The 20,528-nt window shown below is 43.0% G+C and overlaps 1 protein-coding gene across 13 annotated transcripts in view; it reads left to right on the top strand.

Annotated features, from left to right (window-relative positions):
- Nucleotides 1-20,528, top strand: part of SYTL5 (synaptotagmin like 5) — a 226,331-nt gene that overhangs the window by 114,455 nt on the left and 91,348 nt on the right. For 8 of the 13 annotated variants that reach the window (XM_087966843.1, XM_087966844.1, XM_087966840.1 and 5 more), the window contains exons 3-6: nt 13,730-13,942; nt 17,292-17,407; nt 18,577-18,712; nt 19,487-19,591. In XM_087966843.1, coding sequence (XP_087822969.1) covers nt 13,730-13,942; nt 17,292-17,407; nt 18,577-18,712; nt 19,487-19,591 — 570 coding nt within the window. The remainder of the gene's footprint in view (nt 1-13,729; nt 13,943-17,291; nt 17,408-18,576; nt 18,713-19,486; nt 19,592-20,528) is intronic. The other 5 variants (XM_087966846.1, XM_087966850.1, XM_087966851.1 and 2 more) reach the window with 1 other exon arrangement.

Genomic DNA, 20,528 nt, shown 5'->3' with positions numbered 1-20,528 from the left:
TTCCTGACTGTGAGAAGAATGATTCACTCTAGTCTATACAAAAGAAAGAAAAGTGATGCTTCCCTTGCCCGCCTGCCCTTTCCTCCTCCAGTTTATCCTCCTGCGTTTTAAAGCCACCTCTTGCCAGTTACCCTTTGGCATGACTGGTGCGCACAGATCCTCCCAACTAAGCTAACAGTGGCACCTCCTTTCTTTTGGCATGAAGGATTTCGACAGGGTGAGAAGTGGAAATTCAGGACAGAGTGAGGAGAATGAATGGGGAGAAGGGGAGAAAGAGTAGAGGAGGTGGAGAGGGGGGCGATCATTGCTGCCGCTGTTGCATGGGAAGGACACACCTTCCTTCCTTGCCATTTGGCCTCTGATGAGTTGATTTGATCCAGCTTTGGAGTGTTTTGCTCTGAGCCACCCCTGCCTGGGGGCGTCCAAGTTAACACACTGTCCTGCTGTTTTTCTTTTTAAAAATTTGGTTTTGTAAAAAAAATTTTTTTAAATTCCCCTTCATGGGCCCCATTTGAGCTCCGTGGGCCCTGGAACAATGTACCAGCTGCATCTCCCTCTCCTCAGGCCTGGGGACTAGAACAGCCTTCAAAGCAGAAAACAGAAGGAAAATTGCCATAACATTTTCCTGAAAAATTAGAGAAAGCATGTTGCAAACAACTGGTTAGGTGAGGCCAACAGCTTTTCTTTGACAACAGATACAAATATGGTTTCCCAATGCCTTCCTCCTAGGGCTAAGGGGGAGAAAATCTAGTCCAAAATTACCCAACCCCATGGCCAAAGCAGGATTTGAATTCACAGTTCTCCAGCTTTGTAGCTTGAGACCGTAAACATGAGATCAAATTGGTTCTCTATAAAGGTTTCCATCCCAGTCCTTGACTTCAAAGGAAAGGAAAACAAATTGAGCACACAGAGTATATAGCAATTAATCATCTCTTTGCAGTAGCAAGGAGTTTCAAAAATACATGCTGTAAATAAAATTTCATTCATTTGACAAGAATGCATTATTTAGGATAAATCCAAACTAAAATGCAAAGGAAAACACCGAAATTTTACACACACTCATACACACATACCAAAAACAGAATAAGAATTGAATGGGACAAAGATCTTTTGGTCCAATCCCCTTCTGAAAAATTGTTGTTCAATTTTCTCTTTAAAACCTCCAGTGATGAAGCACCCACAGCTTCTAGAGACAATCATCCCATTGATTAATTAGTCTCACAATCAGGATAATCTTCCTTAGTTCTAGATTTGTTTTTTCCCTGATTAATTTCCAGCTATTGCTCATTGTTCTGTCTTGCAGTACTTTTTTTTGTGAAGGAAAGAAGAGATAGGATGCCACTGTGCCCCTCCCTTCTCAGACAGAAATGATAAGCAGAAAAAAAATGGTTAAAAGGAACAGAAGAACCTCCCACCTTTCCTACTCAGATAGTTTCAAAGACAGTATGAGATTTGCATTACCTTGAACATGCTACCCAGCAGTTAATACAAACTACATCCCTTAGGTCTTTGACAGAAAGAAAGTAATCACACTCTTCTCACACAAAATAGAAGATCAAAGTTCTCATCTTTCATCCTGGCCAGGCATAAAACACATACACACACTTACTTACTTTTTCTTTCTTTCTGTCTGTCTGTCTGACCAGTTCTCCAGAACTGGTCATAACCTTCTGAATACCACCACTGGATTTGCCCTGGTTGCACTTCAGTTTGATAAAGAAAGTAGTATTTTTTGCAGAAAATAGAGCTGAAGAGTCAGAAGAGCTGCCTATCTTTTATTTAATATATTATGCTGCATAATGAAGAATAAAGGAGAAGCATATTTGAGCAGAGGTTTGCAGCAGCAGCTCCAGACTAATGACATCAGTTAATCAAATAATTTGATTCAGGGCATAATCATTGCTAAGTGGTAGCATTTGTGTTTTACAGATTAAAAGTCAAATTGCAGCCTCTGACATCTTCATATTGGCCTGAGAAAGTGTCTTGTTTGCAATCCCAGGGAGTTGCTGATAGTCACCATATCACATGTGGATTAATGGTCTAACTGAGCAATGGTGAGGCATAGTTCTCCTTGGGAATACCAGAATCTGTTCCATATTAGGATGTTAGGATATTGACTGAATTAAAATTGTAGCCATTAATTCATTGGATATTCATGAGTTATTAATCCAGACTTTACACTGGATAAATTATTATTATTAATCCAGACTTTACACTGGTGAACTTCAATCCCTCCTGAGATCTTCATTTTATTGAACTGTAATTTTGCCTGCAATTTACATATACTTGTAGCTTATGAGAGTCAAAAGGGGTATGAGAGACAAGGGAGCATTTTTATTTTATTTGAGATTTCCAGTTTGCCATTCACTTCTGAATTATGTTGTGTTGCAATGGTTCTCAACCTATGGATCTGTGGAGCACTGGGAAGCCATGATGTTCTCACAGGGAGTTTGTGAAGGCTTGAAGAAATGTTATGATTTAAATCTTGAATTAGATCTTGGGGGTCTGTGGTCATGGTATGTGGCCTCAAAGGGTATTTAAAGGGGGGGGGGGTCTGTGATGAAGAAAAGGTTGAGAACCACTGTGTATTGGAATGTGGAAAAATGTATTGACGATGGGCTATTGCTTAAAAATCATATTCTTTAGGACATCTGCTCTTCCCTCAGATTATCCATGCTCACTTGCACAATGTATCTGTTCTGCCCCTTAGGATAAGGATCTGCATAGGGCTGGAAGTGGGGAGAAATAAGAAAATTTGCATAGGAATGTTATCATGTAAATACTACAACTATTGTCAAAAGTTGGAATACAACAGAGTATTGGTGGCATTTGCATGATAAAGTCATCAGATCTATCATCATTCTGGTGCCATTTTGGTTTGTTATGAAAGCTGCTAGCTACTAGCTAGAAAAATAATAGTAATACAGTTTCTTGTTGCTGTATTAATGAAGTATTAATGTTGTATTTGTAAAGTGGGCCTCAACAAGGGATGTATGTGTGATTTAGAGTGCCTTATCAGTGCCAGTACAAATGCTAGAGGACAAATATTACTTTTGTAGCAACTGCCAAACTACTATGTCAGAACTGGATTAGAATGAAAAAGCAGTATTGACTTGAAAGAGATGGTGTAAAAAAATAAAATGGGTATTTTAGCATTTTTCTTCTGAAGGTTTGCTTATCCTTTTGCAGCAAGTATGGTATATGGTATTACGTATAGCTCATAATAGGTTTAATCTTCTGAATCTTCCTTCTCTGGAGAAAATGCATATTATACTTGTTATGTATTAGCATACTTACCTGTGATTGGTTGGTCCAAGGCGGCGGGAAACAGCCGTGAGCAGCCTGACTGTAAAAGGGCTGCCGTGGTTTCTTCTGCAGTTCAGTTCTAAGCAGAAATAAAGAAGACTGGTTACTACGCTGGCTCCAAGAATCTCATTCCCGCGATCTAACACTGGCAACGAGGGTGGGATCCTGAGACAAGGGGAACCAGCGAGCATGTGGCGACCGAGGAACGCTGGCGACATATTGAGATGAGATGGCTGGAACAAACACGCCACCCACACCGTTTGATCCAACAACCGAAGATTGGGAATTGTATGTCGATCAATTCCTCATGTTCCTCGAAGGGAATGACCTCATGAACATTCCAGAACACAGGAAGAGAGCCGTCTTCCTTACACACTGCAGTCCTGCCATATTCAAAATGGCCAAAGCGTTATCGGCGCCAACCGACATGAAGACAATGGCCTGGCCAGACCTAGAGAGGATCCTGAGGTCTCACTACACGCCGACCGTATCCTGCCTCATCAAACGACACGAATTCTACTGGCGAGACCAAAAAGAAGGCGAGAGCATCAGCGATTTCATCGCAATCCTGAGGGACATTGCCGGAGCGTGCGAATTCCTCAACATGGATGAGGCTATGAGAGATCGAGCAGTCTTGGGACTGAGAGACCTAACGCTGCAAGGCATACTACTAATGAAGCCCAAGATAACACTCAAAGAAGCAATAGAAGAGGCTACTGCAGCAGAAGCAACCCAGAAATTGGCAACCGCCATGCAGAAAATGAATAAAGCACCACCGGACTCATCAAAAAACATCACCACCACCCACCACGAGGACATCAAGTCTGAATCGGAAGACGAAGAGGAAGATGAGGGGGTAAATCAGCTCTGCTCAGAATGAGACATAAGGGGCTGAAATGGAAAAAGAAAAGAATTCTGCTGTGCCAGCTGCGAGGGGAACCATCCACATTCAGATGCCGTTTCCTAGACGCAATATGCCAATGTTGTGAATGGCGGGGACACACTGCATGGGTCTGCTGAGCATAGTTACGTCCCCCAGACAAAGACAGAACACACACCCCCGAGACTGGGAGAAACAAACAGGAAGCCATTGGAACCAAGCCACCAGAAACAGGCGAGGAAAAGAGGCCACCAATGGGGGAGATGAAACACACCAGACGGTGACCATCGGACACTCAAACACGACAAATGCTCGGAAGGTACATGTCTAGGTTACCATAGAGGCCAGCCTTGCCAGATGGAAGTGGACTCTGGCTCATACTTATCAATGGTATCCTGGGATACCATAAAAAGACTGATACCAGACATAAACTTAAAAGACAAATGCTGACGTTGAAAGACTACCAGGGAAACAAAATTCCTGTAGTGGGCACTGGACAGTTCAGAGTGGCATTCAAAAAATACACCAGAGTCCTGCCACTGACCTTAGTAGACCGGAACCGACCCAGTCTATTGGGACTCGAATGGTTTGAACCGTTGGGAATCGAAGTCACAGGAATAAATAGCATCACCGAGATGGATTGGGAGGAGACCCTGATGGAAGAATTCTGAGACGTATTTGATGGAGAGCTGGGCAAGTACTTGGGGTCCCCTTCTTCTTCTTCTTTTTCTTCAGCGTTTGTCTCGCGCTCTGGCGCTAATGTCCTTGAGTATTGCTTCCACGCCTTTCTGTCTGCCACATATGTCGGGTCTGCCTTCGCGATCTCTAGGTCGGCCTTGATCGTGTCCATCCAGCGTTGCTTAGGTCTACCACGCGGTCTCGCTCCTCCGACAGTCACCTTCATCGCAGATTTAATGATGGATTCTTCCTTGGCGCGACTCACATGGCCGAACCATCGTAGCCGGGACTGCCTCATGACCGTGGGGATGGGCACGACGTTGAACCGTCTACGCACTTCTTCGTTCCTGATGCGATCGAGTAGGGTGAGGCCTACCGACCATCGGAGCATTCGCATCTCCATTGTCTGGAGTCTGCTTTCGACTTCTTTGGTCGTCGGCCAGCACTCTGCGCCGTATATGGCCATGGGGCGCACCACAGAGTTATAGATTTTCGCCTTCAGGCGCATCGGCATCTTCTTGTCACAGAGGACGCCCGTGACGGACTTCCATTTGCCCCACGCTGCGTTGATCCTGGCTGCCACCTCAGTTTGTAGTAAGCCTTCTTCCCCAAGAGTAGTTCCCAGGTACTTGAAGGTGGAGGCGCGCGGTAGCTCCTGCCCGTTCACGTGGATGGAGCCTGTCGTTTCGTTGTCAGTGGTCAGGTATTCGGACTTCTTTAGGTTCAACCGGAGCCCGAACTGCTCGAGGCGGTCGTGCCACTGTTGGACTAGGTGCTCGAGTTCAGCCTTGCACAGGTTGGCCAGGAACACATCATCGGCGTAGAGCAGCGTCCATGGGGCGGGCGTGTACAGGTCATGTGTAATTGTGTCCATCACCAGAATGAACAGCAGTGGTGAGAGAGCAGAGCCCTGGTGTACGCCGACGGTGATATTGAACTCCTCTGATATCCCAGCTGCCGCTTTTACACGGCTTTTGTGACATCTGTATAGGAGTTGGGCCCATTGTACGAGCAGCTCGGGCACGCCGTGATCTCGCAGTGCGTACCAGATGAGATCGTGCGGGACTCGATCGAAGGCCTTTTCCAAGTCCAAGAAGGTGGTGTGGAGCGGGATTTTCTTCTCTCTGTGAGCCTCCATCAGCATCCGCACACCGAAAATGGCATCGGTGGTGCCGCAGTTCTTGATGAATCCGGCCTGGTTGACGCTGATGTCGACGATGTCCCGAATGCACTTATCGAGGACGCGTTCGAAGATCTTCATAGTGTGTGACAGTAACCTGACCGGTCTGTAGTTGGAGCAGTCCGCTGGGCTGCCCTTTCCCTTCCAGATCGGAACAGTGGTGCTGCGGTACCAGTCGTGTGGCACTTTTCCCGTGGAGACGATGTTGTTGAACAGCTCGCACAGCCACAATGCCGAGCCCGGTAGTGCCTTTTTCCAGAAGTCGGCAGGGATGTCGTCTGGTCCTGTTGCCTTACCGTTTTTCATGGCCTTGATGGCATCGGTGACCTCGCTGGCGTGAATGCCTGAGACTGGGCCTTCGACGGGGTCACCTCGCGGGGTTCGTGGGTGTGGGAACTCCTCGGTGGAGATCTTCTCGAAGTATTGCCGCCACCTCTCGGCAGCGTCTCTGGGGTTGACAATCAAATTTCCCCTTTCGTCGTTGATTCCATGAAGCTGGTCAATGTCCAGGGTCTTCCTGTGCCTGCTTTTGGCTAGGCGGTAGATCTCATTCTCGCCTTCTCGCGTGTTCAGCTTCTCGTAGATGTCGTCGTAGTGGGAGCTTCTGGCTGTCGCTACTGCTTTCTTGGCTGCCTTTTTGGCCGCCTTGTACTCACAGAGCTTCTCGCTGGTCTTGTCCTGAAGAAAGGCCTTGTAGAGCTGTTTCTTCAGGTGCACGGCATCTTGTACTTCCGGTGTCCAGAGCCATGTATCTCGTTCGATGCGTCTCCGTCCTGGCTTGGTACAACCAAGCTGTTGGCAGCCGGCAGTGTGAACAGTGCTCTTCAGCATGGACCACGCTTCCTGTGGCCCGTCGACCATCTGCAGGAACTGCTCCGGTTTGATGAGGGGTCCCGCCATCTTCTTCTGGTTCCACCACTTGATTCGTGGCTGGTCTGCATTCTTTTTATCAATCTTGGTCTTGGGCTTGCTGATCCTGATCTTCGCCATCAGCGGCCTGTGCTGACTGCTCGATTCGTACGGGTACACCTTGGCGTTGAGCATGTTTTTAGCAGCTCTTCGTCGTACGATGATGTAGTCGATCTGTGTGTGGTGGCTCCCATTTCTGCTATGGTAGGTGAGGAGTTGGGGTTCTCGCCTAATGAAGCAGCGTGTGAGAAAGCTATGGCGGCCGCGTCCGGGTCTGACGCACACGGAGACTACCCGATCCGTGTGAAAAATCGCAAGCGGGGAACAGAGGACTGCCAGACGCTCAAGGTGGCCACCTGGAACTTGGGGTCCCCAATTTCCTTTAACCTAAATCCAACCATAGCCCCTATAAGGTTAAAAGCGAGGCAGATTCCCTTCGTGCTCAAACCTAAGATCGATGAACAATTAGATAAACTCATTGCACAAGGGGTCCTAGAACCCACTGACCATGCAAAGTGGGAAATCCTGATTGTCATGCCAGTAAAACCAGACGGGTCTGTGTGAATCTGCGGAGACTACAAGGCAACCCTTAACCACGTGCTCCAACAAAGTGCATACCCTGTCCCAGTGGTACAGCATTTATTGGGAGGGGGGAAATCTTTGCAAAACTAGACCTTGCACAGGCCTACCAACAATTACTAGTAGACCCTGAGACAGCAGAAGCCCAGATGATCGTAATGCACAGGGGGGGGCATTCAAATGCAACAGATTACAATTTGGGATCAGCGTAGCCCCAGGGGCATTCCAGAGCTTAATGAAACATTTACTGCAAGGGATTAAAGAGGTGGTGCCATATTTTGATGATGTCCTTGTATCAGCGAAGGACAAAAGACAATTACATGACCACCTGAGGGAAGTTCTAATAAATTCAAGGAAGCGGGGCTAAAAGTGAAAAGGGAGAAGTGCCAATTAACCACCAGCAGGGTTGAATTTTTAGGATATCTAATAGGATATCTAATAGACAGTGAAGGAATTCACCCCACAGAGAGAAAGGTCAGAGCAATCAAGGAAGCCCCCAGACCCATGAATAAGACTGATCTGCAAGCTTTCTTAGGACTTATTAACTTTTATAACATATTTCTACCACAGAAAGAAATTATTCAGAACCACTACACAGGTTGCTTGATAAGAAAGCAGCCTGGTCCTGGGGGCAATGGGAAGAAATGGCATTCCAGGGAATAAAAAACCTGATCACATCAGACTGCATACTAATCCAATACAGCGAAACACTTCCAATAATCCTAACCTGCGATGCATCCCCTTTCGGCATCGGCACTATCCTCAGCCACGTATTACCTGACGGGAAAGAAGCACCCATAGCATTCTACTCAAAAACTCTGTCAAAACCGGAGCGGAACTACAGCCAACTAGACAAAGAGGTGTTGTCCACTGTCACCGGAATCAAGCATTTCCATGATTATATCTATGGGAGGAACGTCACCCTAGTCACGAATCACAAGCCACTCCTGGGCATCATTGCAGGAAACAAAGCTACACCAAACATAGTGTCACCCTGGGTGACAAGGTGGTCGGAATTCTTAGCTGCATACAACTACAACTTAATATACTGACCCGGAAAGGACATAAATCATGCAGACGCGCTCAGCCGTTGCCCCCTACCAGACATAGAAGAAGACCCAGCACCAACCACATATACCCTCCAAATAGAGACACTAGAAAACCTACCAATAACAGCAGCTGAGATCACAAGAGAAACGACTAGAGACAAAACCCTGGCGTAAATACTAAATTGGGTAGGAAAAGGTTGGCCAGAGACTGAGACCACTGAGAACGTCAAACCGTTCCAGAACAGATAAACAGAACTCTCAATACTTAAGGGGTGCGTACTATGGGGGATCGGGTGGTAATACCTGAAGTTTTAAAGGAAAGCATATAGAAATGCTATGTGAGGGACACCTGGGTATTGTAAAAATGAAATCCCTAGCAAGGAGTTATGTATGGTGGCCAGGGATGAACAAGGAAATAGGAGACTGGGTGGCAACTTGTAAACACTGCCAGGAATCTAAGCTGGCACACCCCACAGCACCAAAACACGAATGGGAAACGCCAAGGGGACCATGGTCAAGATTACACATTGACTTTGCAGGCCCAACCAAAGGATATACATTTTTAATAGTCGTAGATGCTTACTCCAAATGGCTAGAGGTAAGGATCATACAATTCACCATGGCAGAAGCCATCATTAGACAGCTCAAGAGGCTTTTGGCAGCACATGGGTTGCTGGATTTAATTGTATCCGACAATGGGCTACATTCACGGCAACACAATTCGAAGGATTTTTAGTACAAAATGGGATAAGGCATGCACAAACAGCACCAGGACACCCGTCGACGAACTGACGGGTGGAACGCATGGTACATTATACTAAGGAAACCGTAGAAAAGCTAGGGCCCGGGGACACACAAGAAAAGATACACAAACTACTAAGCATACAGCATATAACACGCATTGCCACAATGAATAAAAGCCCAGCCAAATTACTAATGGGGAGGAAACTGAGGTCATCCCAAGACAGACTACACCCCACATATAACCCAGAAAGACCGGTAGACTCCTCCAGTAAATGCTGTACATTCCAAACAGGGGACCTAGTATCTGCAAAAAAATCTTACAGGGGAACCCTTGTGGATACCGGCAAAAGTGACCCAAATAACCAGGACCTGTTCTTACAGGGTAGATACGACAGATGGCAGGAGCTGGAAGAGACACATAGACCAGCTCAGAACGAGAGCAACGAGGGGTGACACAGACAGGATCACGGAAGAGGGGGAGACCCCTCGCACAAACAAAACACAACCGGAGAGGAAGGGGGAGACCCTTCACACAGGCAAAACATAACCATAGGGGAGGGGGGAGACCCCTCACACAGACATAACACAACCAGGGAAGAGGGGGGAGACCCCTCAAACAGATACAACACAAGTAGAGAGGGAGGGGGAGACCCTCCATGAACAAGAACACTGATAGAACAAACCCTGACAACTAAAAACACACAACCCCCACTAATAAGAGTAGCCCCAGTCGGAGAGCGCAGGCACGTACCTGAAACTGCAGAAGAAGGTAGCATAGGGAGGCAGGAACAGGTCCAGAAAGACAGCAGGAAAGCGGCCCCTGGTGGGAGCAGCATAGGCAACTCAACCTTCCAGGAGGTTCCAAGGAGAAGGACGGGAGGAACAACAGATCTACCCAAACAATCCGGAGACCAAACTGCGACTGAGCTGCGCAGGTCCAGTTGCACCCATAGAAGCCCCGCCTACCTGTGTGATTATGTACAGTAGGCGAAGACAGGATTGGGTGGACTGGACCAAGTGGGGAGGGGTGTTATGTATTAGCATACTTACCTGTGATTGGTTGGTCCATGGCGGCGGGAAATTCTACTAGCCATCACTGGCCACAGCCGCGAGCAGCCTGACTGTAAAAGGGCTGCTGCGGTTTCTTCTGCATTTCAGATCTAAACAGAAATAAAGGAAACTGGTTACTACGTTGGCTCCAAGAGTCTCATTCCTGTGATCTAACAATACTGTACAAGTGTTTTGTGGGCTGTATAATTGCTGTATATACGCTTAGCAACTGCATCTCTGCAGAATCTGCATAATTGCCTTGTGGAGACAGAATATCAGGCTGCTTGGCTAAAACTGTATTGTGGGTTTGAGGAGTGAGCTTCACTAATGCAGTGAAATGTTAATATATCACACTTGGATTATTGACCTAAATTGAACAAAGCTTTGTCTCTTGCTAATAAGGTAATCAAATTATGATACATTATGATAAATTATGATACATGTCCCAGCCATGTATAATTTCACATCTCACATCCATTTGCTTCCTCCATTTGCTACTCCATAACTACTTTTGAGCAGAGCTTGATTTATAATGGACATAATATTTTATAGTATCCATAACAGAACAAATAGTCTGGACTGAAATTATCATCAGTCATGACCTGCTCTTTCATTTGGACAACATATCTTACTTATAAGAGCCAGTTATGGCACAAGGCTAGAGACCAGGAGAACAAGAGTTTTACTTTTGCCTTAGGGGGGAAAAAAGCCAAGTGACTTGGGCCAATTATAGGTAGTCCTAGACTTACAACAGTTTATTTAGTGACCATTCAAAGTTACAATTGCACTAAAAAAAGTGACTTAAAACTGTTTTTCACACTTACGTCTGTTGCAGCATCCCATGATCATGTGATCAAAATTCACACTTGGCAACTGACTCATATTTATGATGGTTGCACTGTCCCAGGGTCATGTCATCACCTTTTGTGACCTTCTTACCAGCAAAGTCAATGGGGAAGCCAGATTCACTTAACAACCGTGTTACTAATTTAACAACTGCAGTGATTCACTTAACAAGTGTAGCAAGAAAGTTCATAAAATAGGACAAAATTTACTTAAATGTTTCACTTAGCAACAAAAATTTTGGGCTCAATTGTGGTCATAAGTTGAGGACCACCTGTAGTCTCTCACACTCCATTGAAGAATGCAATGGCAAACCACTTCTGAAAATGCCAAGAAAATGCATTAGTACCAGCAGTTGACACTGAATTGACAGCACAAACACATCCCAACTTTAACTTAGGATCTCAACTAGCATATATGGAATTCCCCACTCTTGTCTTCCTGCACAACAGATATGTTGGGCTGAGAGAGTGGACCAAAGTGACTCAAGAAATTTCCATGGTTGATCATGAACTAGAATGTGGGTCTCCTCACTACCAGTCTGGGGGTATACCAGCATTCTCATCGACGCTGCGACGAGAGTCCAGGAATGGGTTAAGGTCCTCCTTCTGATGTCATCAAGCTGAGTCTGCCACTATAAAATGGCCCTGGCTGGCCTGCCCATCTTTTGGCTCAGTTTCTTGTCTAAGAGCTAGTCTCTGGAAGGATTGCTTTAACAGAGTTAAGAGAAGGTTTGAAAAGTAAAATACCAGCAGAGAATTTGCTGCAAAGATCAAAGCCAAAGCCCTAGCTCCCTGAAAGTCTTCAAAAGCTGAGCTTAGGGCTAAGAAGAGAAGGCATGTTGATCTTGAAAAACAGTTTGAAAAAAGGTTAGCACAAATGCAAGCCCAGATCAATCAAGACGCTCACTCTGGGGAGGTGCATATTAGCCCTGAGATTCCTTCTAAGCGAGGGGAATCTGCTTCCAGTCACATGTTAGCATGGTCCCCTGAGAGAGTGGAGGAAGAATCCCAGGATTTAAGCAGGTCAGGCCTTCCTTTACACAGGCTACATGGGGACCTGGCCCTTCCTTCCCGGGTGGTCAAGGGGTTCAGGGTGGATTCAGGCCTAGGCCTGAAGATCTCAGGGAAATAGTCATGGTAGCTATTAGACAGGGCCTAACAGAAGGATTCAAACATTTCCTTCACCCTCAAGGAGGGGGCCCAGCCTTGGTAACCCATGGGCTTCCACAAGGGGTCCCCCCAATATCAAAAGGGTGTGCCTAGACATCGCTTCTTCTCTCAGCCCACCCACTCGGAGTGGAGGGAGGAAGAGGAGGATACTTATTCCAAATCCTCTGACCATAGCCATTCTGGTCACTCGGAAGAGGAGGAAGGGGAACTTATAGATCCCAATATGTCTGAGGAGGAGGACCTCAGAATTGATCAGCCCCCCATTGCGGGAGTGTTTAAACTTTCATTATTGAAGCCCTTGTTACACAAGGCCTTGGTCACTGCGCAACTCAGTCCTGAGGAGGTGGCTCCTGAACCACAAGCATCCACTTCTGCCCACTCTGATTCCTTGTTTTCCAAGCCAGTGGTGCAGGCGGAGGTTCTCCCCTCCCCCTTCTCTTTCTTGATTTAGTAAAGGAACAATGCACCTCCCCAGGGGCGGGACCTCGCCCGTCTGCTCATGACAGATGATTCTACAATGTGGGACCATCCCTGGCCAGAGCCCTGGTCATGCCGTCAGTAGATGCTCCGGTGGTGGCTTCACCATCGCCGTTTATACAGCACTACCGCTCTGGACTCCTTTGCTTCAGCCCAGGCATCGTTTGGATGGAGGATACTTCAGCAGGTGGTTCCACAGTCAGAGTGACTGACCAGCCATGGGCCTTCCCATGGACATGAAGGCTTTGGTATGTCCCATTCCTGGATTCTCGTCACAATGTTGATCAGAATGGGCGTTGGTATAATTACCTGAGGATGCCCTTTCTATCTACAATGCAAGAGAGTCCAGCCCCACCCTGTACGTCTGGTCATGATGGTTGGGGAAGGGGGTATGTTAATTTCTTCTTTATCTTCCAGAGATACGTTATGTCTGTCAAGTATCTTCGCCTAAAAGATGGGCGAGCCAGCCAGGGGCTGGCGTTTTTATAGTGGCAGATTCAGCTTGATGACATCAGAAGGAGGACCTTAACCCATTCCTGGACTCTCTTGCAGCATAGATAGAAAGGGTGTTCTCAGGTAATTATACCAACACCCATTTCATTTCTCAGAAGACCTGCAAGCTAGATGGATTCTGTATTGAGATTTGAGTGTCTTTCCTTTTGATTGCAAGGCTGCTCTGTAGAAAATTACCCTACATAATATTTTATGCTCTCTGGGAGCAAAGGGTTGAAAATATTCGGTGCACATCAGTTTTTGATGCTGTTTTCAAATTATGTCTTGCATAAACCCTTTGGCTATTAATGAAATTCATATATTTCAAGGTATTTTTGTGAACCTTCTGGATTTTTCTTTTCTTTTCTAGAAAACTAAAGAATCAGTTATTGGAAGTGAAACGTAAAGGTGGACGGCATCACCAGCAAGATAACAGCAGGGTTTGCACTTGCTGTCAGAAAAATTTGGGCTTAATTTTTGACAGAGGTGACCACTGCCAAATATGTGGCCGGAGAGTTTGTAACAAATGTCATGTTTTAGGAACTGATGGCAATTGGAAGTGCACAGTGTGTGATAAAATTGCGTAAGTCTTGTTTTCTAATACCAGATTCATTTTCCTGATCTCTTACTTTTGTCAAAAAATATAATTATCAATAATAGGTAGGAATGATAGGAAGAGTAAAGACATTTGAGGCTTAATTTGTTGAACCAAGACATTCATCTGAGGTCAGCCTTTTCCTTGTTAACAGGGCACTGAAGTGAAAAATGTCCAGTGAGTTGCTAATAAACATTACCTTGCTTTAAGGACTCAAGAATTGTTGTGGGCGTGATGACTCAGAACCTCTTACAGACTGCAGTGGTAATACTGAGAATATTTGGTTATCTGTAAGAATACCTTGTACAATAGCATAATGGCTCCCGGCACCAGGAAAAAGGTCAAAGGAAAAGCAAAGCATGTCATGCATTCTTAGTGAATTTAGATGACATGTGAATGGTTGATCTCTAGAATAAAAAGCTTCGGAAAGTCTGGAGTGTGCAGAAATAAAATTATGTTTTGATGTTATCTATGTATTATTAGTATTATTGTATATTTTAATATAAAATAATGGAAACACTTTTAAATATTTTTAACAGAACATGAAGAGAATGACAAAAGAATTAGTAGAGCACATTATCAAAGATCAAGTCTCACTTATAACATACACACAAAAGAGATTCCCTGCAGGGAGGAGAAATTCTCCCTTATACTGCAGGAACAGACCTCAAATCTGGAAAAAACGCCAATGAATGCCAACTTTCTGAGCTTTTCAGAATGCTGGCATTCACCAGCATTGCCCCTCCCTGCTGGAAGGCTCAGAAGATCCAGGCTTAAGAACCCACACAGTCCCTTAAAGCTGCAACTGGAGAGATGGGATTGTGGACATTAAATGAAGCATTCAAGTGGCTCCTCATTCAGTGACCAAGATTTCAGGCCCTTATGTGGTCATATATGGAGGACTACATTTAAACTGCATTCACCCCCTGCTCCCTGTTTTGTACGCAGTTGGGTTGTATCCAGTTCAATTTTGCGAAGCAATAACTGTCAATGCAAACGAGGCATCTGTCTTTGAAGTGGGAAAGAATCTGTATCCTTGGAAAAGCTCTTGTGACTTCTTCCAAGTATGCCCTTACAGGTGTACATCCATACATGTACAGGGCACTTCCAAATAAATGTTTCTTCATGCACATGCAGAGAATTAGGGATACTTTCCAAAGCAGCTGCTTCATTGTTTTGAGGAAGAAACATTTCAGGAATTAACAGAAGGTGAAGTGTCCCTTTCAGAGGTTTTGCACAGTCCTAAAATGCTAGCTTAGTCAAATAAACTCCCTCCATTTAGTATAAGCAATAGCAGGTTAAGTGAAGGTAATACCAAAGTTTAAATATCACAATGATTCTGGATATTTTTATCCTACAGCTATAAAAGGTTTCTAGATTGAGATCTTTATTAAGTCTGCTTTGTTTATTGCTACAAATAAACAGCTTAAGGTTTTATTTTTACTTTGTATGCAAACAAATTGAAATGCTGGCTTTTCACACGTCTCTCCCTATTTACTAAATAAACTTAATAAATAAATATTAGAGAGTTTCCTTGTTCCATAAAAATACATGAGAGTAGGCTTGGATTGATTAGTCATTATTCAGGAATATATATTACATGCTTTATAGTAAGCATAGTCACAAATATTAATCTCCCTATAGTGTTTTCTTGGAAGGATCCTTCTTAAATCAAGAGTGGCCAATTGATTATTTCAGGGTAGTCATCTACCAGAGGCTGATAAAGTCAACATGATGACTCTGACCACAACTCACTGCTTTTTATTTTCTTGGGTCACTTGTGATTCTTGGTCTAATTCCAAAAACTCACTGCAAGGAATCAGATCTCTCTGGAAAGATCTCCTTTCTTTTACAGCCTGGTGCATGGGAGGGAGGGAAGGTTTTAAAAGAAAAAAATGTCACCCATTCATTAGCTGATTTGCAGCAATCATTTTGGGGGCGGATTTCCCACTTCTACTCAGAGAATAATTTCCAGCTTCATAAGAATCTTTTAATAACATTGTATGATGAGTTTTACAAGAATCCTGAATGGAACAGTTTAATTTTAATGAATTTATTTGGCTACTTGTTCAGACTAACAGGACCCCTTGCAATCACAAATTTGATTAACCACTTCATCTTAATTTAGCTTAAATAACTCATTAGTTTGCAAATGGGTGTGGATCCTTCTGGAACTGTTGAAAGATTGTGTTTCAATAGTTCCAAAAAGGCTCCAAACCAATTTGAACCACTCAAGTGACCCTGATGGACACAGATAATCCTCCAGGTATCCTTAACTACCTGGTAAAAGAATGCAAATGACTAGCTATTTGCAAGGAGTATAAATCCTTCCATTCCCCACCATCCAGTCAGAGCTGAAGAAGCTTCTTGGATGAGAAGTGAAATGTTTTCAAAGAAAAACCAGAAAGTCCAGTTGCCTCTTGAAAAAAAAAAAAAGCACCTTTGGGACAACCATGACTTGAATGACTGAGAATCTCCATAAACATTCAGCAAAAATTTTCTTGGTATGAGCATGAGGCTGTTAGGTTAAAGATGTAGAGCTAAACTTTTTTTTATATTTATATTTATGTTGATCTCTTTCCAATCTTAAGGATTATACTTTTTGGAAGCCTAGCAGAGGGGAATCATTGGATGAAATATTGTTAGAATAAAGAACTAAAGTGTTAAGCTTTCAATCTTTGTCAAGTGCAAAGGATGAGGACCATATGTTAAGTTGCAGCACAGAAGATTTATTGAAGCCAATAAACAAGAATCTAGTCAACTAGCAGTCAGTACTAAAAAGGATCAAAGGAATTCAGGGGGGGGGGACTAGACTTGGATCTTTGGTAGCAGTATAAAGACTAGAAAATGACAACATGTTTAAGTCAGCCCCCAACTCCGCCTACTCTTCTACATCTTTTCCTTTATTTATTCTAAGTTTTAATTGCATATAATTTGCATATAATTAACAGGTATTAATGACCTCTTGAAACATTGTAGCTTAGTGTAATGGTTGGCACACATTTTTGGTGTATTGTTTTGAAAAATTGGAATTTTTTTTGTTTTAGTAATTTCTAAAACAATACTTACAAATGGGTGAGATAACCAGAGGACTAAGTGGCTATCCTAACAGTGAGAACAATTAACCAGGCTTGGCTTCAGAAGTTGTGGGTGCTCCATCACTAGAGGCTTTTAAGAAGAGACTAGACAGTAACTTCTCTGAAATGGTATAGGATCTCCTGTTTGAGCAGGGGGCTGGACTAGGTCTAGGAGACTTCCAAAGTCCCTTCAAACTCTGTTATTCTGTTAATGGCAACTAATGGTTACAGTGACTTCACTGTTTTCTTTTTTAATACAGGCAGCTTAGGGTAGTAACAGGTGAATGGTTCTTTGAAGAGAGAGCAAAACGCTTCAAGCAGTCCAAGCTCCTTGGAACTGATATTGTTCGGCAGTCTATTCTTTGCAAAGCTCCAGGTAAAAAACAGGAAAGCAAAGTATGTACTTCCAAATAAACATATGGGGGATTTGCTGAGCTACAGGCTCCCAACAGCTCCAGCTTGTATGGCAGTGGGAAATTGTATATGGGGAGAATAGTTGAGCAACTTTGGAGGACCACAGCTGCCCCAAACTGTTTATTGCAACATAATTAATTGAGAGAGTTCTAAATATATTATCAGTACAATACACTACAATGAATGCTAGTCTCTTATCCCATCAGTTTATTGGTAAAAATAAGATGCTTCAAGCCAAATGCTGTATAACATTGCAAATGTAGACCTGGGAAGGTATTTATGACATTTTGGAAAACTGTTGCCAGTCAAAGCAAATTATATAGTCAGGCTTAATATAGAATAAGCTAATTTTCTATATTGCATGGTAAGACACTTGATGTCATTTACACAGGAAAATTTCACCAAAGACAGTATACTTTATAAGGTTATCCATACAATATAGTTTCTTATATACATTGCAGTATCCTTACCCAATCTGATGTGTTGAAGATGTGTTGGACTATAATTCCCAACTGGAATTGGCTGGGGATTCTGCAAGGTGTAATTCTAATGTATCTGGAAGGCATCAGATTGAGTAGGGCTGCATTAGAGCTATTGGTACCAAAAATAGATATTTATCAATAATTATATTCTTCCTGCGTTACATGAAATTTGCTTAACTGCTCTTTGATTTCTGATAAACTTTTGAGTCCAGCACAACATACTTGTTAATAATGTTTAAAGCTTAAATAGCTTGGGATTAATATTATGAAAAAATATATCCTATTATATATTCCTACCTACTCTCTGCTTCTTTCTGTCCTTCTATTGATAGACAATAGGTGTATAGGTGAAAGGATTTTATGGGGAATAGATCAGTACCTAAACTCTATAGCTCTCTTTTCTTGCAATTATCCCACCAGCACCCCCTCATTTATGTTAGTTGGTCAAAGTATTGCAGCATATATAAAACAGAAACATGGTATATACCTATCTCTGTACCTAATAAAAACATATCGAATTGTGAATGTTCTTACCTTCAGTGGTCCCAGCTTATTCAGTGAATATATAACATTTGTGAAATAACTGACTTAATATTTTTCTTCAGCTTGTAGGCATTTTGTTAACATAATATGTTTCTTTCATTTTAAGATTCTTCCCCTGAATTCTTGGAAGGCAGATCCAAAGATCATTCTCCAAAAACCTTAGAGGATACACCAAAGCAAAATATATTCACTTCATTTACAAGTGGGACAAAATTAGTTCTCACTAGGCCCAGGAAAATAGGGTAAAGTATCCTTTCATCAAATGGTAAAATATCCCTATATTTCCAAAATACAAAGTATTTTTTTATTATGAATGAAAAATTGTTACAAAATCTTAAGTATGGTTCAGTTATAAGCATTTAAAACTTTTCCATAAAAAATTATAGCCATCTTAATTTTATTTACATGATTGAAAGTAAAATTTTACTTAAAAAGGGATTTCAGTAACATAAACACTTTTTCTCATCTAGTATTTCTCACTTTTCTCATATAAACTCTTCAGTTTACAAATAGTTTCTTCCAATTGGCTGATACACAAGTTTTGAAGTTGACTCTGGAAAAAATATTGACTTTGGAAAATATTAATCTTATTCTTCCATGTTGGCAATAATGGTCTTACTTATACTGAGATAACTGCAATTAAATCTTGAAATCATAGATAGCAAGAAAAATTAACTATGAGAGCAGAAATATAGATACTTTAAGAAGCTGTAAAGAAAATGGATCTTGGGATATTTTGTGCACTTATGATCTTTCACTCAATATTATATTAAGAGTTTGAGTAAAGCATTTATACTATACAGAAAAAAATATAATGTATATAATCTCCAACTTAGTACTGATCAGAAATTCAGTGGGATTTTTAATCTAATTATTTTGGAGGACATCAGACTGGGAAAGGCTACAAAAGTGTATAGATCATTATTGATTTAAGAACAAGCAAAGAAATATATAAATAATAGTACTGCATTTTGCTTTACCACCATATTGTTTATATTTATATCTATGTTCAACAGAAAGGTTCTTAAGGCAGTTACTAAAGAAGCTGGAAATATGAAAGCAGAAGATGGTAAAAGCATTAGCACAGACTCTGATGTACAATGTGATCACAGTGCCAGCCAGTAAGATAAAATAGTAACATTAATGTTTCATCTGTTGTTTAGAATTAATACAATTATTGTAAATTTTGTTAAAATTAAAAACATACAGTAATCAAGAGGAAATTAAAGTAGGGAAATCCAAATGCAGAAGTTCACAGTATAATCATCATAAAAGAAATAAAAATCTCAAAGTAACATTAATTTGGTTTTATGTAACAAAGTCTCTTATGTCAGTTTAAGACTTTAGAGCAGGGGTGTCAAACAAGGCCTGTGGGCTGGATGCGGCCCATGAGGTGCTTAGATCTGGCCCACAGGGCCACCCTGGAAACAACGAAGGACTGGCCCACAGTGTTTCTGTCAGAAAAAATGGAGTTTGGGAGGGCCGCACCCTCCCGAGCTCCGTTTTTGCTGGCAGAGGTTGCAGGAGCTATCGCAGTCGAAAATAGAGCTCGGGAGCCATTTTCGCTGGCAGAGCACTTGGGCCAACACAGGTGCCCTGACACGAGTGGCGTTGAGCTGGCCATGCCCACACTGGCCACTCCCACCCTGGCCCCCTGAGGTCAAACACAACCTTGATGTGGCCCTCAATGTTTGACCCCCCTGCTTTAGAGCATAGAATTAGAAGAATTTTCTGCTTACATCACTAGATTTCTGGTGAGCTACATATGCAGAATTCCAGTCATTTAATCCCTTTATCTTCTCACATGCAGTCCAAGGCCTTTTGAGAATTTTCCTCCTCTTTACAGAGTAGATTTCAGTGGTACTTCAGACATTAGTAAAAAAACAACAACAACTCTGAAAATTCCATTTCACATGCGGAGTGTGGCCATTGGATATAACCTGTAATCAGGGATGGGATGCTACCGGTTTTGCCTGGCTCTATAGAATCGGTAGCTCTGAAGAGCAGCAGACACAGAACCGGTTCTGTGTCTGCTGCTGTTTGGCCCACCCACCCTCC

This window comes from Notechis scutatus, chromosome 5, assembly GCF_049901735.1.
Source record: "Notechis scutatus isolate UNSWTSFEM ecotype Mainland chromosome 5, rNotScu1.2, whole genome shotgun sequence".
In the NCBI taxonomy this organism is placed as follows: Eukaryota; Metazoa; Chordata; class Lepidosauria; order Squamata; family Elapidae; genus Notechis; species Notechis scutatus.
This window is presented reverse-complemented; position numbering and strand designations above follow the sequence as displayed.